Raw genomic sequence first — 17,813 nt, 5'->3', positions numbered from 1 at the left:
ACAAGGTACTGTATTGAATTGTTCTTTGAGGAAAATTCTCTGTGATCAGGTCACATGAGCTCGTCAATACCAACACCCCAGGAAACGATGTGGTAGGAGCTTGGGCACCATGGTTCTCACCCTAGTTTCCGGCAGCTCTCGGCGAAACCCGCCTCTGGCTGCCCAGTTTGGCAGGGAAGCTGGGAGCACAGGCTGAGGTCAGGCCATGGGGATCTCGAGAGCACCACTTGGTGGTGCACCGTCTCTGTCCCTGGGTCCCCGAGGATGATGAGATCAGTGGGTGCTCAGGATGACGCTGGGCCAGGCCAGGGCCACCAGAAGCCCATTTTCCCCTCCCTGGTTGGGAAGGCGCATCTGAGGGCCCTCTTCTCCTCTGGCTGGCCCAGCCCTCACTCTGTCTCCGTGCTCCCTTGGGGCTGCCAGGGCACAGGATTGGGACAAGAGGTGCTGAGGCACTAGCTCCCACCAAGGGGTATGGACAGGGCCACTCAGCTTTGGCCTAGGAACTGGGGAGGGGGTGCCACAGGTCCCACACTCTCCCTCCTGAGGCCACATGGGGCTGGCGGCCAGAGAGGAAGTGGTGTGGGTAGGGATGGACACGGCCGCCTGTCGCGGGGTGATGGGTGAGCAGGCTGTCTTGCATACTAATCACATTTCTAATCAGCCAGAATGAGGCGCTGTCATCAATCTGCCAGGCAGCCAGCTCTGTGAATCATCCTGGAACTGGCAGGAAGGTTCTGGAGAGTGGTGACCCCAGCTCACCTGTGAGGGGTGAAGTCTGAGGCAGGTCCCTAGTCCTGGGTCCAAGGTGCCCCCTGCCACCCCGACCTCCCCGCAGTGCCCCACACACCAGGCAGCGCTTCGCACTTGATTTTATTCCATGACACTGATTCGCTGAAAACCCCTGGCTTCCTGGGCAGGGGAAGGCAGTGGTGGCCTGGCAGAAGTGGGGCTGGCCTCCCAGGAGCACTGGCCAGGCCCCAGCCTTCCGTCCAGCCCCACCCGCTCCCCTCCAGTTCGTTAAAAACTGAGCAGCAAAAATGAAGTAAAAGGAAAAAATAAAAACAAAACCCTGAGTTGTTAAAAACCAAATTAAAAATCCCCTTTGGTGTGCAAAGGTCTTATTCCTAAAAGCCAGTGGGGGAGGTTGGTACGTCGCTGGGTGGGGTGTGGCCAGGCTCGCAGCCTCAGTCCTCCTGCTGGTCGTGGTCACACTCCTCCTCGTCCTGCAGGCCCAGGAGGCCCTCGGTGCCCGGCCGCTTCAGGATGGCGCTGTACTTGAGGGCCGCGTCCTCCGCCTGCAGCACTACCTCCACCAGGCTGAAGATGGTGATGACCTGGGGCAGGGCAGGGCCGGGCAGGGTGACACGGGCACGTGATGAGAGGCCAGCCCAGGGGGACGGGGGGAGGGGCGTGCAGTCAAAGGCCAGCTCTGCCACTGTCCATCCAGCTGGGCCCCTGGGACCACTTGCTCTTGCCTCTCCAGGCCTCCGTCAGAAAGACGAGCCTGCTCAGGGACTGAGGCTTCAGGTCTTGGACAGAGCAGTGTGCAGTGAATGGTGCATTGGGAGCCTCAGTGTTAGGGAAAAAGAAGTGGGGTGTGGGCAAGCATTGGGAGCATGCTGTAGGTGACAACTGTTGTACAACATTTCTTGGATGGAGGTCCACAACTTTCATCATATTCTCAAAAGGACCCCAAAAGCTAAAACCCTGCTTTAGAGGGATAGTCAGAGCCCCCCACCTCTCCTCACAGTGGGTGTCTCCAAGGGAGAGAAGCTCGTGCCAGAAAGTTGGGCCCAAAGGAGGGGGTGTCGGTGTGCTGTTGCCACCTCAGCATGTAGAGCCTGAAATCCCACCCGGGAGCCTGAACGCTGGGGGAGATCGGGAGGGACACGTGGGGAGGCCTGGGGAGTGTGCCCCTGAGGCAGGAAGAGGGCTCCCCAAAGCAGGGGGTGGATGGGGACACAGGGGTATTCTGGAAAAGCTGGCCCACCCTGGGTTCTGACCTGACGCACTGGCTCCTGCTCCATGGCCTCAGGCTCCCAGAGAAGTGTGAGCTCCGGTTTCTTGCCCACCCGCTGGAAGTGGTGGGACCGCAGGGGCAGTGCCTGGGGGTGTACACACCTGTGCTTCAGTCCCTGGGCTCTGGGCTTGGCCTCCTAACCTTTGACCCTGCAAGGCCCCCTGTTTCTTAAAGATAGCCCCCTGCCCTCCCACCCAACAGCTGGCTGCTTGACCTTGCCCTGGGGACCAGTCCCACCCTCGCCTCTGGCCAGCTTCAGGGAGACCCTGCCAGGCCATCTTGGGCTGAGGCAGCACCTGAGGGTGACAAGTGCCCAGGGGAGGGACTGGGAGGGGCCAGTGACTCTGGGTGTTATTCGGGGGAGGGGGTGGGTCTGTCCTGGCTCATCAGAGACTCCCCATGTGGGGCCTAGGTGGACTGGGCACCTGTTGAGGCTCGATGGCTGCCGCCCCCTGCTGGCCCTGGGTCTGTTAGTGCAGACTGAGGGCTGGGTTGTCTGCAGAAATGACCCAGACCTGAACTGCTGTCCTGCTCAAGGAGTTTCAGGACAAGAGCCCTGAGGATTCCGGCGGGACTCCCTTCTGTCTCTTCTGCTTTCTTCCATCTCATTAATACCATGTTATACCACCCTCTGTGCTGGGCTCTGCGCTCCCCAAAGTGTTTTGGATGTTGGGAAATTCAAAGCCAGGGTCAGGGGCCAGGTGGTGACCTGCTAACCACAAGGTCAGCTCAAACAGGTCCCTCAGGTGGCATAAGCCTGGCCTTGGAAAGAACTTTGAATGAACAGCCACCCGGGGCAGGACTCAAGACAAGCACTGGTCTCCTCCTTCTCTTCGGGGGATGCAGCCTCCAGGTGGCCATGGACCATTCTCCCCAGTCTTTCCTTCCCTCCTGTTCCTATAAAACAATCTGAAGCCTGCACACCCTGCCATTCTGTACTGGTTATGAAGGGACCTGTTCTCTGGCTGCCAGGGTCCTTAGGGAAGAGGCTCATGCCAGATCCTTGGCCTGGATCTGACATCCCAGGCAGGTGCAGTGGGGTGTCTTAGCAGGGCCTATTGGGTGGGCTTGGTGCTGGGTGTGTAAGGGAAGCAAGGTCAGGGGCTCTGTTCCCTCTCCCACGGTGTGCCCAGTATGGCTCACAGCTCAGCGATGGGCACAGTGTCACCACTATAGCTTGTACTCCCTAGTGTGGACGGCACAGCAGGGTCCTGGGCCTGTGCTCCCATCCTCTATGCTTGTGTGTCTACCAAGGGCTGTCCTGGTCCAGGACCCTACCAGATGCTAGGGAGATACAGAGGAGCCCCCAGCAGAGGGAACGGGGACAGGCAGGTTAAAAATAGTATGTGCTAAGTGGATGCAGCTTGGTGTGACTGTTGGGGGGGAGGGCACAGAAGCCTGCTGGTCCCCAGGCTCTCGCATCACAGAAGACATGCTTCCGCACCCTGTAGCTGGCCTTTGCCTGGTGAGAAGGTCTCTAACCCTGGCTGGGGTGGCTCCAGGTACTCACGTTACAGTAGACACGCTTCTGCACCCCGTAGCGTAGCACCAGCACGTCGAAGGCTTGGTTCAGGACGCCCAGCACCATGGCTTCCGACTCCAGGGGGCCACTCTCCTGCATGGTAGGGCTCCAGCCAAGACTCACCCACAGGTGTGTGTCCCCTTCCAGTGCCCACCCCGGCTGCTGAAGGCCCCAGGGCTCTTCAAGGGCTCCTGGGGAGCAGGTGCCCAGGAGGGGAGGTTGGGCAGAGGGAGGGGGTGGGGCGCCAGGCTGGTGGCCTCACCTTGACCAGGACGGAAAAGAAGAGGCTGGTGCTGAGCTCCTGCACACGCTTGGACGCCATGCGGCGGTCATTACAGTGGTCAGCCTGCTTCTGCAGGGCATCAGGCTCCACATTGGGTACCTCCCTGTAGCCTGGGAAGAGGGTGGTTGATGGGCCGCTGGTGGGGTGCTCTGTCTACCCGAGTCATGGCTGGGTGATAGGCAGCATGGTGCCCCTGGCCCAGACAAGGTGAGGCACGGGAGGCCCAGTGGAGCTAAGGCCTCCCTGCTAGCCAGCTCTGGAGGGCTGAGAAAGGCGGACCGGCTGTGGGTAGGGCCCTCGAACCTGGGCTATGTAGGGCTTTTAATGAGCCCTATTGCATCTTCCTCAGCACACGCTCACAGAGGGAGAGTTTCTGGGGCCAGACTCCCCTGCTGCCTGGGTTGCCCACCCCTGGGGGCCTCCACAGTCACAGCAGTGTGGCCTCTGGCCTCTGGGCACCCAGTCTGGGGGCGGGCAGCCCTTAGCTGGGCACAGGCCTGCACTGGCTCAGGCTGCGCCCCTTACCGAGTGTGGCAGCCAGGAGACGGTGCACCAGGACGTCGGCGAAACGGCGGATGGGAGAGGTGAAGTGCGTATAGAGCGGTACGTTGAGGGCGTAGTGGCGGAACTGCGCCTGGTCCTGCAGCATCCCAGAGCAGAAGTACAGCGCCATCTGCGGGGGGTGCGGGAGGGAGCTGGGAATGCTCTGCCAGGCTGTGGGACTCAGAGCCTTGTGGTGGGCAGTCCTGGTGTGGGCTGACCCACCATGCCACAGACAGCCAGCAAAGTCTGGCAGGCCTGAGTCTACCAGGGGCCATTCTGTGTAAGGGGACCCATAGGGCTGCCTCAAGGCTGAGCAGAGCCACGGGTTGCCCATGCCCCTCTGCTGATGAAGGCAAAAGGAAGGCCATGCCCGGGTTACCCAGACTCCCCTATGGTTGCAGCACTGAGAACAGGCCAGACAGCCTTACAGGGGCCCACCCTGCCTATGGAGAGGACAGGGGGTTGCTGGAAACCCTCAGAATGTTGGAATGGCCTCCTCCCTCAGAGTCCTACGGGACCAGCCACCCAGGCCGCTGGGGAGGGGCAGGCCGTGTGCTGAAGTCCAAAGCAGCTGGGGAGGAGCTCACCCTCCCCCACGGCCTGTTGCTACAGAGTTTTAGGGGCTATTACTGCCAGGAACAAGGGGGAGGGAACTATTTCTGGTCGACCCCTCCCTGGGACGGGGCTGGGGCAGCTACTCTAGAATGGAGAGGAGAGGAAGGCCATGGTCATGCTGGGGCAGTGGCTGCAAATGTCATTCTGTGGAGGCACAAGCAAAAGCTAAGGAGACTATAGGACTTTGCGAGCACACTGAGTCCAACACCACCACCTGGCCAGAATGGGAGGGAGGAGAGAAGGCCCAGTCTTTGGTCGTGGCCAACCTCACGCCCTCTGGCCCCAATCCCTGCCCCACTGAAGGCCATCCTTGCACCTTGGAACCTCTGTGTCCCCAATATTTCACCTTGCACCAGCCAAGGGAGGTAGAGGTTTGCCAGCCTGCCAGGCTCAGTCCTTCTTGTCCCTCAACCAGTCCTGGGGCCAAGACCCAGAGATCTGAGTTCAAAAGACGCTTCTGCAGGGCAGGAGTTATGACTGGGGCATAGGAAGAGACACCAAGTTTCCATAGAGGCCCAGCAAATAGCTCCAGGCCAGAATGGTCCTATACTCCTGGAAGCTGCTTGCCTTGTGGTCCCTAAGGGATGGGAATCAAGGACACTGCTGCTGCTGCCTGGGAGCACGTGAACATGTTCCTCAACAAGAGCCAAAGTCACACCCTTGTGTGCTCACTAATTTGCTCCTAGCTGCTTGCTCACACTCTCACATCCTTACACCCTCCTGTGCACTCGGCCAAATGGACAGTCAGCTCTTATTACTCTGTGTACGTCGGCCCTGGAACGTGCTCGGCTCCCTGACTCCGCTTCCCGTCCAGCTCCTGCTGGGCCCTGGGTTATGGCTGGGGCAAGTCGCTGGGGGAGGTGGGGGAACCCTCCACTCCAAGACACATCTGGCTGGCGAAGGTATCTCTGGGCAGGGTGGGATGGGTGGGGACTGTGCCTTTCCCATAGTGACCAGCAATCCCTGGGACGGCCCTGGAGTCCTATTTCAGCAGCTCACGTAGGACTTTCATGCTCCTTGTTGCTGCCCCTGCCTGGTCCTCCATCCCTGCCCCAGTTCTTGAGGCTGGGAGAACAGGGGCAGCACAGACACACTGGTCACCCTCTGCCATCAGATCCCTAGGCTAAGGCTGACCCCTGAGGTCACCGGCAGGCAAGGCCAGGAGAAGGCCAGTCTTTTTCAGGCTCTGGGTGACTCAGGAGAGGGCTCTTTTCCATGGAGCACCAAAGCTGGTGTGACCTTGGTCAAGGAGGACAGGAGGCAGTTCTTGGGACCCAGGGGCTGCTGTGTCTCAGAGCACTTGGAGGGCAAAGCGGTGGGTCACCATGGGCACAGCCCCTCTCTGTGTGGGGGCTTCAAGGTGCTTGGTGTGGGGCAGACACTTGTGACTGGGTGCAGGGTAAGGGCAGCCAGACCCAAATGGGCCCTGATGGCTCCATTCCTGGCAGAGCTATGAGGTGTTAGAAAATAAATCAGCTGTGGCTAGCTGAGGCAATCTGGTTCTTTTGAACAGATTGAATCTGCCGAGTGACTGAGCCCATGAAAAATGGTCTGCCACTGCCCTCTGGCCGGGCTGGGGCCCAGAGCTGGCCCTGTTAGCACCTGTAGCTCCTGCTGACCTGACAGTCTGCTGGGGTGGCTCCTTCCTGAGATGCTCAGGTCTACAGGGGCTGAAACTCGGCCTCAGAGGGCTGACGACTGCTCCCCTGGGCAGGCTGCTACAGAAGACAGATGCTTTCTTCCCTCCGGAGTTCCCACCTGACCACAAATTGCTGACCAGCCGCCATCCCCTTTCCCAAGCCGGTCTGTGGAGACTGAGCACTGAAGGCTTGGGGCACGCCCTGTGGTGGCTCCCTGCTTTCTGCAGGTAAACAGAGCCCCCGAGGCCATGGAGCAGGGCAGTGGGGCTTAAACTGGGCCCTCTAATAGTTGCAGACAACGGTGTCCTTGAAAAGGTGAGCCAGGCAAGTCTGAGCAGGACGCAGATCAGGCTCAGGAGCCTGGGCTCCACCTGTCCTAGGTGTTGCCTGGGGGCATTCTCCCCACTCCTCCCCTTAGGTCCTCTGTGCCCACCAAGGAGGTCATGGGTGCTCCTGGGAGAAGGGAGAGAACAGGGACTCGGCCCTTCCTTACCTGCATGGGCCGGGAGCACATGTTGGTGAGCACCTCCTTCCGGGCCAGTGAGTACTTGTCATCTCCAAATGTTTCGGTCAGACTTTTCTAGAGGCAAACCCATGTGACATGCAGTCAGGCTTGGGGAGAGGCTCTGGGGTCTCATTACCTGCTGACCATCTGAGACTTGGCTCTGGGGAGGAAGAGTCAGCTCAGGGGCCCAGCCCTGCTCACATGACCATAGGAAGGGTGCAGGGGGAAGCAGCCCTCAGCCTGTGTCCCACACTGGGTCTGCCTCAAGAGCCCTGGCTCTGAGGTCAGTCCTTCTGTGTCTAGCTGCTGGCCTGGACAGACTGGTTTCCAGCTATCTGACCTAAGGCACTTCTCTGGCCACCCCAGGCTTGGAGCACAGATGAGAGCAGTCTCTCACCTGTGGGATCAGAGCCGAGCCCACGGGTTCCTGAGCCCTGTGAGGCTTAGTTCTGCAGGCAGGGAGCATGTGACACCACTTACCATAAAAAACATTCCCTGGCTTCCAATAATCCCAGCCTCCTACTGGAAAGCCTCTGGGCCCATGCCCAGCCCATCCTGGGCCACAGAATCCCTGCCCACAGCTGAGCCTCCAGTGGTCTCCTTCAGCTCGGTCCTGGGGGGGAGCGCAACCCACGGTCAGGGTCTCTGTGACTTGGAGGCCTCCTCCCCAGGGCCTCCTTCTTCCCCTGCGGGAGACCCGTGTGAAGGGGAACAGACCCTCGTGGGACATGGAGGCCGCCGTACTCCCAGCTTCCAGGCCTTCCTCCTCTTTCCCTAAGCAGGGCCTCCCCTTGCCCGCCCATCCCGCCCAGCACTCACATTGAGGGCCCCGGCAGAGCTGAAGTCCATGGACAGCCCCATTTGGTCACAGAATTCCACCAAGTCATTGAGCATTTTGGTCTGGGGTGGAGGGTGCCGGCGCAGCAGGGCCCGCTCGGGGAAGGCGCGGTGGATCTTGTGGGCCACTGCCATGTTGGCCAAGAGCATGAACTCCTCCACGAGCCTGCAGAGGGGGAGATCGCCCAGGGTCAGGGGACGTTGCTGTCCATTCTTTTCCAGGCTGGCTCTCGTACCCTTCAGTCTCAGCCTAAAGATGCCCTCCCGGCCATCTGATCTACTTCATTGCTCTAAGTTGCTTTCTTGCTCACCCCCTGCTCATGGCCTTGACTGCACCAGTCAGTCTGTGCGACTCTCTTCTTCTGATGTGTTAGCTTGTGCACTGTCTCTCCCGCTAGATGGGGGCTCCTGGAGCGAGAGGAGGGGTCTGTCTTGATCTCGTTGTAGGCCAGTGCTTAGCACCCCGCCTGACCCAGAGAAGGTCCTCAGTAAAGATCTCTGCTGAATGACTGCCTCCCAGAACACTCAGCGGCATCCCCAGCTATAAGAAAACACTGGGCCTGGGCTTGCCATGGGAACATGGAGGGCTCCGTGCGGAGCGGGGGAGTGGTGAGCAGACCAGGGCTCCCTGTTCCCAGGAGTGCTGGGCTCGCTTCTCCCCCTGGGAAGATGAAGGCTTCTGAGGATGAACAGGAGAGTCAGAGACAGTAAGACGGAAATCACGCATTCTGAAACGAGGCAAATGAGGCAAACGTGCTATTGGGGTGTTCAAACCCCAGAGAGCCAATCTCATGAGTTAGCACTCTAGTTTTGCTTCACTTGAGTGTAATTAGAATCAACAATAAGTACAAATGGGTAAGGCTCCAAACGAAAAGACACCAAGGGCCCTTGGGGAGGGGCAGGGACTGACAGCGATGGAGGAAGTGTGCCAGGACCGAGGAGTCAGAAAAAGTGGGAAGCTGGATCACACAGCCCTGAGGTCGGCACCCCCACCTTCCCTGTCTAGGGCAGGAGGCCCACTTTCTGTTACCCCCACCTGGGGCTCCATGGGAAGACAAGTGGATCACACACATGCACAAGAGCTGAAGCCTCCAGGAAGGGGGCTTGGGTGTGTCCTGGTGCCCTCGTGGCCAGGGTGCCCTGTGTGGGGAAAGCCTTGTCCAGCTTAGGGGAGACTGTCCCTCGCCTTTAATCTGAACCCACAGGCTACATGTTAAGGCCATGCTTTTCCCACGGAGACAGGTCAGGGAGGAAGCCCTGGCAAGCCTAGCAGCAGCTGGCAGCCTGAGATGAACTTCCCCTTCCTGGAGGTGTGGGCAGTGCTGCAGGTTTAGCCTTGTCACTTCGTCATCTTGCCAAGCTCTTGGAAAGAAAAGCAGCCAGTGATGGGGAGAGAGAGCATGAGCACGCAGAGCCTCTCCTCCCCCAAGATGGGGCCTGTTGCAGCAGAGGTGTGGCTCCGGTCTGCCAACTGCCCCGACAGCATATCTGTCTCCCCCAGAAGCCCTCTCTACAAGGACGAAGGGCTGCGGAAATGCCCCAGCAGGCCAAGCCAACCCCATTCCGGACTGGAGCCAGCCCTGGGCCCGGGGAGCAGGCTGACCTGAGTCCAGCACTCCTAGCCCCTCCTCTGTGGGGACTGCTTTGGGCTGGCCTACCATGGGGCAGGGATACACCATGGGCACAGGACTGCCAGGGTCAGGCCTCAGCTGGCCCTCCTACCATGCGGGAAACCCAGTGTGTAGAATGAGGAGTTCCTTCACTTCCCACTGGGTTACACTAACAGCCTTTTCAGTGGCCATCCTGCCTCCGAGCCCCCAATCCGTCCTTGTGCAGATCACTTCCTGAACCTGACTACCACATCGCCTAAGAGGAGGTCTGAATCCTGGCTCCACCATGTTCTGGCTGCAGGACCCTGAACAAGTCGTGGACCTTTTCTAATCCTCCTTCTTCTCAAGCGTAGAATAGGGATAATAACAGCACCTGCTTCACAGGGTGCTTGTGAAGATCGACAGGAATCATATGTGCTTCCAGGGCAGACACTGTGCCCGGCATGTCCTCGCCTCAAGCCGCAGGAGGTACTTGCCTCTCTCCCCAACGTTCCATGCCAAATGGCCAGCCTAGGGACTCCCTAAGGTGCCCTGTGTTTTTCATCCCTGCTATTTATCTCCCCTTTCTTGCCCTTCCCAAGTCTTCCCTGAAAGCCCTCTCCAACTCCCCTGGGCACTTACTGCCGGACCAGCCACTTGGGAACAAGAGCCAGGCTGCTCTAGGGTCACCTGCATCACAGTCTAGCACTGTTCGACTTTGCACATTTGGTTTTCATATTTAGATCTTGTCAGCCCAAGAGGAGTCTCAGTTTCTGCTCGATAAATGTCTAATTTGATGTACTGTCTGCTCTTGGTCAGACACCGCAGGCCATGGTCACCTAAATGCTTGAGATGCATACATTCATTCATTTGTTCAGTCAACAAGCACTGCTGAGCACCAGGCAGTTCTAGACTCGTCTGCCCATGCAGTCTGAGATTCCTGGTGGGCAGGGAGCACACAGTCTCCAGCCTAGCCACAGGCTTGGGTGAAGAGGGAACACCTGTAACCTTGGGGCTTACCCTGGGCTGTGTTTTGCCAGTGTGGCCAGCAGGGGGCAGCATGGCCCCACAGCAGGGTTGCGGTCAGGCTGCAGGCTAGAACGCGCAGGGCCAGGGAAAGGAGCAGGATGGGCTGGGATGGCTCCGGCTTGCCCCTGCCACTCCCCCACAGGTCAAAGGAACTGAATCCTTGGGAGCCTCCCCAGGCAGAGGCGTGCTCCTGCTCCAGTTCCTGCAGGGGTTCTCCACTGGCCTCTCATGGTCTTAGGTAAGGATGAGAATGTGAGGAGAGGGACAGGGAGGGTGGGCCGATGCCAGAGCCCCAGGCAGTGACAACAAACCCCAGTCAAGCTGCTTCTCCAGTGACCCCACTACTTGTCCTCCCTGGCCCCCAACACATTCCCATGAGTCGCCTGAGACTGGTGTTTTAGGTTCACCCTAAAAAGAAAGTCTGGTGAAGCTTTGGACTTTGGATACAGAGACGGACCTTGGACAGGTCGCTTGGTGCCTCTAGGAGCTCCATTTCCCTGAGTGTCTCAGCCCCGTCCTCACAACAGGGGGTGAGAGTTAAGAGGGCAGCCTGTGGATCTCTCTGGGACAGTGAGGTGATACTGAGCATTCATCCCAGAGAACAGCCCATGTCACCAAACAGAAGTGGCGCAGCAATAAGCCCCGATTCTCTGGGGCTGCCACAGCTCATTAGTGTTCTAGGATAGCTGTAGGGGACCATTTCCCCACAACCTGTCCTTAAAATCCTTCTTATACCAGCAGGTGGTGGGTGGGGCGGAGCGGGCGGGGTAGGGAGAATGCGCAAATGTGTGAGCCTGAGAAAGCAGAAGTGGGGCCTGGGGCACAGTGGTGGTCAAGCCCTGTGTGGCTGGGAGGGGCAAGGTGCAAACGGAGGTGGGTCCTCAGTGGAGCGCGGGAACAGGAAGGCCAAGGGAAAGTCAAGAGGCCAGCAGCCAGATTCCACTGAGTTCAGGATTCACTGCTAAAATGGGGCCAGGCCCCAAGGGAGGGAGAGAACTGGGCTGGCCAGTACCAGGGGATGGGGTGGGTAAGGGTCACTGCTCTCATGTGGGGCCAGCAAAGGTCCCCCCTCATCACGTAGCTCAACCCCATCAGGGGTCAGTTCCCTGGATGGGCCAGCAGGGGGCTCCCAGCATCCTGCTTCAACAGGACCTGGGACGTGGCAGAAGCAGCTTAGAACTCAGGGACTTCGGGGCAGGAAAGAACCTTAGTTCATAAGCTGCAGTCCTGCAGCCCAAGGTGCAGGGGTCTCTGGGCTCCAGTTCAGTGTTCTTTTCTTTAGCCAAAGCCAGCTCTGGTGCTAAGGGCTTCACTCAGTTGGGGTGAGAGAACAGCGCTGTGTGGGAATGCAGGGCGATGAGAAGAGGAGCTCTGACAGCAGCCCATCAGCAAGCATTCCTTCACCCTGCTCTCTTTCCCTTTTTGGGGGACACTGCTGCATGCACAGGCCCAGCAGGCAGACCTCAGACAATGTCCTAAGCTGTTCCAGGTGGTTAGGATGCGCCTCTGAGAGCAAACTCCACACTGGCGTCTGGGAACCCGAGTGGGGACAGAGCTCTGCACACTGCCCTAGTCTCAAACCTGCTCCCCGATCTGGGCACCTGCCCTGACGGTAACCCATCTCCCCCTGACCCCTGCTACATCATAGCATGGGCATGAGATCACTCAGCCTTGCTGGGGGGTCAGGGGTGTGGAAGGGAAGCTGGAACTCAGCAACCGCCTGACAATTGCTCTAAATAGGGACTCAGAATGGCCGCCAGCCAGAATCACCTTCCAGAACAGCAAGCCAAGCCCTCAGAGATGGCGACTTGGTTCCAGGCCTGGCATCTGCTGAGCCTCTGGAGCTGAGAGTCACCAGGCCCCTCTACTCTGGAGTTTTGGGGAGGGTTCTACTGTGACAGACAGCTGCACAGCCAGCTGGGGGCCATGCCAGGAAGCAAGCTAGTCAGCTCTGATTTGCAGCCTCCCGCCTACCTGAGCTCTGGGCCTCCAGGTGCTGGAGGGGAAGGCAGAATGGCAGTGAGAGGCTTCTCATCCCAGGGAGGAGCTGAGCAAGCCTAGAGGTGTAAGAGTCCCTCATGTGCTGTGGCAAATGGCGGGGAAAGGTTACAAGCCACCTACACACAAGTACACACACTCCTCACACAGCAAAGCGGACTTTGGCCTAGAACAGTGTTTCCCAAAGTATGTTAATGTTACTTTAAAAAAGTACAAATCGACATGAAATGCTGGGGGGTTATTTTACTTGATGTTTTTATTATAGGGCATTCCTTTGCCTTTAAGATGCTAACGTGCACCATGACTTTACAAGGAACTACTGGAGGCAGGATTTACGCTCTCTGATGATTGAACTTACTAGTGTTGCATCTTAAAGAAGGATGTTTGGGAAAGGCCACTCCACCTGGCAGGGGTCACACAGTGGCTAAATGAGAAATGGGCTAAAAGTTCTGCCCTTCAGAGGAACGCTGCCCATCCTGGATCAGCAGGGAACTGGACTGAATGTTTCTCTGCTTATTTGGAAGACTATGGCTCTGTTTTGTTAATGAGGGGTCTGAGTGTGTCTGTGGCCATGGAAGCCCCTCTGGTGGGGTGGGGTGGGTGGGTGTCTGATGGTGAGACTCCTGCTCGTCACCTCTCCTGACCCTACTTCCTTCCTTGCTCCATGTGCACAGGCCAGGCCATCTGGAGAGGGGGAGAGGCTGGTGGTTACCAGCTCAAACACTTGCCTTGAATCCCAGCTCTGTCACTCACTAGTTGTGTGATTTCAGATAAATTTTTTAACCTCTCTGAATTTCAATTTATTTACTTGAAAAATGGGGATGGATACGAGTGTCTGGCCTTAAATAAATATTACGGTACTATTACACATAGTGTGGATGTGACTGACCTGGGTGCCCCAACTCTAGGGTTTGGACTGAACACACAGCAAGATTCCTAGAAACTTCTGTCGTCCTCCCACCACAATGTCACCAGCCTGGTCCAGGCCTCCCTACTTCTAGTCACGTCCTGCTCTTTCCTTCGTGTTTACACCCAAAGTGGTGCATTCTTTCTTGAAGGCAAAACTGGTCATGTCCCTCTCCAGCCTGAAGCCCTTCAGTGGCTACCACTGTCCTCGGGACAGTTCTACCTCCTGGTCAAATGAGGTTTACCATTTTTGTCATGTGCCCCAGATCACCTCTCCCTTTTCCCCACCCCGACCCCTTACACTTCAGCCATACTGAATTCTTGTGGCTCTTTCTTGCTTCTGTCCCTTTGCACTGCTGTTCCCTTAGCCTGGAAACCTGGACCACTCTTCTCCCATCTCTTTTTCTTAGATGTCCCTTCCTCCGAGGAGGCAGCATGAGGTGCCCACCCTGTGTGCTTCCTGGGCATCCCATTCGTCTCCCATTACAGCACTCAGACCACACTCTTTGATCATGGGCTGTAGTTCCCCTCCCCACCCCAATGCTGCTGACCCTGGTCCCAGTGCAAGGCCTGGCACAGAGCAGATGCTCAATAATCTGTGCAGAACGAAGGATTCCCAGAACAGGGCACGTTCAGGAGTTAAGGAGGGCTGGGTCCCTGCCACACTGCCCTTCTCTGCTTGGGCACACAGCCCTGGTGCATATAATCCTAACCCCTAAGGTTGGCAATAATTTAAAGCTCTGCCTAATAAAAGAGCTCGATTGAGATAATTTCCAAACACCGCAAAGGAGAAGCAACAGCCTTTTCCTGCTCTTTCCCCATCTCCTTGGTCTACAGAGCACCATTTTCCACTTAGCATTGTTATTTAAAACAACTCCGAGTAACATGCCTGGGTCCAGAGCCATTCACTTGTTTCTTTGTTTTCTTACTCATCCTCAAACCTTTTTTGAGCTGCTGCTGTGTGTCAGCAAGAGATGGATGAGACACCCATTAAGTACCTGTGACAGACTATGTGCTGGGTGCAGCCCAGATGTGCAGCCCATTAAATCCTCCTGTGGTCCTGGGAGGGGTTTTATCCCTTTCTGCGTATGGGGAAGCTTAAGGTGCAAAAAGGAAAGGTCATTGGCCCCAAGTCCCACAAGAAATAGCAGCTGGGATTCACAAACAGGTCTGCGTGACCTTGAGGCCCTGCTACCACCAGAAAGCCTTGGCCTGCCCTCCAGGAGCCCCCAGCTTTGTGGGAAGATATGTCCACAAATGAAAGATCAATTCCAAGAGATGGCAAGGAGGAGGGAAATTCTCTACAGGAAAGGGATGAAATAGCAAAGGTGTGGGGGAGGAAAACTGCGTCAGGCATGTTTGGAAAACAAGGAACCAAGGGAAGAGAGAGGAGGGCTGTGAGGCAGGAAAGGGACAGGGACGCCCACAGGGGCCTGGGGTGCCTGACTCCAGGATGGGGTCTTCATCTGGGGAGCTGGGGGAAGTTGCTGAATGAGGATGGACACGAAGGAGAAAAACGTGGTGACGGTGGGGCACAGGGACCAGAGGTCTGGCCCACTTAGGACGAAGGCTGGAGTCTGAGGGCTTATGAGAAGCAACCAGAGGCAGCAAGAAAGAGCAGGTTGGGCCCGAGTCCAGAGATACACAACAGGTGAGGCTCTGGGATTGGGCGAGACTGCCACGGGGCACAGAGGGGCAAGAGGGGAGGGAGCTTAGAAGGTGACGAGCTGGCCAAGAAGTGAGGTGACATGAGAGAAGGGAACAAGGTCCAGCTTGGCAGTTGTCCACAGTGCTAACACGCTGCAAGAAGAAGAGGAGGGGCCGGAGAGGGCTGCTGGATTTGGCCAGTAACAGCATGTCAGATGGCGGCGAGGGTGGGGAAGTGGATTCGGGAAAACCAAAGGGTAAAGAGTGAGGGAGGCGGTCAAGTGCAGACTACTCTCAACATATTTATTGGTGAAAGGGGCAAGAGCTGGTCTGAGCGGAGGGTGAGGGGCCCACTGTAATGTTTTCTGATTGCTGTTTTAAGTATCCAGAAGATCTGAATGTGTTTTCAGAGGCAAAGGAGCTAAGGAGGAGAAAGAATCTGAGAGTAGGACGTGAGCAGCGAGGGTCGAGGAGGAAGTGACTGTCCAGGGCAGAAGACTGATGTCCCCTCCGACAAGAGATTTTCACATATTGAGGCATATGGGGTAACTAATTGGGTTCAAAACTGATTTGGCTTGAACTGAAAAGCCTGACTTACGGCCTATCAAACACACACTGTACAGCTGCTTACAGAAGGCACCCTCGAGATAAGAATGCAGACTTCCCATCCTGCACCCGATTGGCAGCGCACTATTGGTAATGCGGGATTAGTTCCTTTCCTGAAATCAGGGTCATGTTGACCTGCTAATTTGCAACTAAATATCTCTTTGAAACTTTTTTTTCTAAAGATTTTTTTAATTTTTCCTTTTTTTCTCCCAAAGCCCCCCAGTACATAGTTGCGTATTTTTAGTTGTAGGTCCTTCTAGTTGTGGCATGTGGGACGCCGCCTCAGCATGGCTCAATGAGCGGCGCCATGTCCGCGCCCAGGATTCGAACTGACGAAACACTGGGCCGCCTGCAGCAGAGCACGTGAACTTAACCATTTGGCCAGAGGGCCGGCCCCTCTCTTTGAAACTTTCATGACAATGTGTCCTCGGGGTGTTTAATGTATATTTTCTGTTCTACAAAGATATAAGACTGCACTGAAAACCATGCTTCTCCTGAACACTTTCTAAGGCCTTCCCTGGTTACAATCCTCACTCTGGCTCAAGTAAAACTCACCGTATTTCCCTTATCTATAGACTGGTTATTGGTTATTTTGTGTTGACACCTCCAAGGTGTGAGCTCCAAGGAGGGGAGGCCGGGCACGTGGTTTGGGTGGAGAGGAGGAGGCTTGTCCCAGTGCCCTCTGCTGAAGGGGAAGCCCCTGCACAGCGTTAGTCCCTGTAGGAAGAGAAAGTCGCTTCCTTGCAGCAGCCTGAAGTGCAGCAGCCCAGAGAGAAAGGGCCCTGCCCAGGGCCACAGCCAGTCAGGGGAAGAGACCACACATTCCCAGCTCCTCACCCAGTGCTGTCCTGAGGGCTCAGGGAGGACACCTGGTGACTGGCAACCCCAGAACACAGGAGGCCCCTGTGTGAGGAGCAGCTGGGTTACCTCAGAGCACTGGCACCAAGAGCTGTCCCTGAAACTGTCAAGTCCACTGGGCCCAGGAGAGAAGAGCAAGGCCTATCCCCATCAGGTCAACAAACAAAGTTCACCTCAAGAAGGCCTAGGGACAAAGCAGCCTCCCTGGGCAGACCCAGGGCGGGGGGCATTGGTCTCTGCACTGTGGCAGAGGCAGGCACAGTCGAGATGGAGATCAGCACTGGGCTGACCAGGGCCCAGCTGACTACTCTCCCCTCCCTCAGAACTCAGCAGATGTAGACAAGTGGAGAGAGCCTGGTGCTGGCACAGGGTCTCTCCTCAGCCCAGGCGTGGTGCTCACAGGCAGGCCGAGCTGCCCCTGGTGCGGCTCAGGGGCCTTGCCCTTCACTCTCTGATCCTCTGCAGTTATCCTCTCAACCCTGCTTGGCAGAGAGGCTGGGCCTCCAACGATGTTCGTTTCCAGATCCATTTTACCAGCTAAACCAGATGAGAAACTTACCCCACCCCTTCTACTGAGAACACTCAAAAAGTTTGAGTGGCTTTGGAAACGATCAAGGAGCTGGGCAGCCAGGGCAGAGTGGCATGGCTGTTGCCCAAACCTGAAAATGCATCAGTTTTCAAAGACCAAAACTTAAGTGAGAGACTAGAACAGCTTCTTCTGCCCTCAGCCACCAGGGCACTTGTCACTACTCTGTGGGAGTCTCATGCAAATGGAATTAGGCCACTCACAGAGATTATTCAATTAGCTCTTGGTGAAAACTGCTAACTTGGAAATTTGATAAGAATTGCTCTCAGCCAGTTTCAAATTCATTTTTTCTGAAGACCAAATTTTCCCCACTTGGGCACATCCTCACGGTGGGCCCAGGAGCCCTTGGGCTTGTCAGCAGCTATGAAGGCAGCTGCTGGGCCTCTTACAGGAGCTGTGCACCAGAGCATGGCTCCTTCTCTGAGGCTAAGCAGCCTGTGAGGGCGGGGGCGGCAGCCACCCTTGAGGGGGACCTGCTGCTCTCCCAGCGGCCCCAAATTAAGTGTAGTGTGGTGGAAAATGCAAGGGCCCCACGAGCCGGGGCATGATGGGAAGTCAGCGGTCTGCTGAGCACTAATGTGAGAGCTTGCTGGGAGGGGAAACTTTAGAGGCTCTCTGTTGTAGTC

General features: G+C 56.9%; 1 protein-coding gene across 33 annotated transcripts in view; it reads right to left on the bottom strand.

The window, feature by feature from the left end:
• Nucleotides 1-860: 860 nt before the first annotated feature.
• Nucleotides 861-17,813, bottom strand: part of DIS3L2 (DIS3 like 3'-5' exoribonuclease 2) — a 344,867-nt gene continuing 327,914 nt past the window's right edge. For 32 of the 33 annotated variants that reach the window (XM_023642560.2, XM_023642568.2, XM_070270676.1 and 29 more), the window contains 7 exons: nucleotides 7,951-8,134; nucleotides 7,120-7,206; nucleotides 4,354-4,501; nucleotides 3,808-3,938; nucleotides 3,534-3,638; nucleotides 2,007-2,108; nucleotides 861-1,337 (listed from right to left, as the gene is read on the bottom strand). In XM_023642560.2, coding sequence (XP_023498328.1) covers nucleotides 1,188-1,337; nucleotides 2,007-2,108; nucleotides 3,534-3,638; nucleotides 3,808-3,938; nucleotides 4,354-4,501; nucleotides 7,120-7,206; nucleotides 7,951-8,134 — 907 coding nt within the window. In that variant the 3' untranslated portion in view covers nucleotides 861-1,187. Of the gene's footprint in view, nucleotides 1,338-2,006; nucleotides 2,109-3,533; nucleotides 3,639-3,807; nucleotides 3,939-4,353; nucleotides 4,502-7,119; nucleotides 7,207-7,611; nucleotides 7,745-7,950; nucleotides 8,135-17,813 lie in introns of all 33 variants that reach the window. The other variant, XR_011439882.1, reaches the window with a different exon arrangement.

The sequence above is a fragment of the Equus caballus genome, chromosome 6 (assembly GCF_041296265.1).
Source record: "Equus caballus isolate H_3958 breed thoroughbred chromosome 6, TB-T2T, whole genome shotgun sequence".
NCBI classification, from domain to species: domain Eukaryota; kingdom Metazoa; phylum Chordata; class Mammalia; order Perissodactyla; family Equidae; genus Equus; species Equus caballus.
Note: the sequence above shows the minus strand (reverse complement) of the source record. Positions and strands in the feature narration are given on the sequence as shown.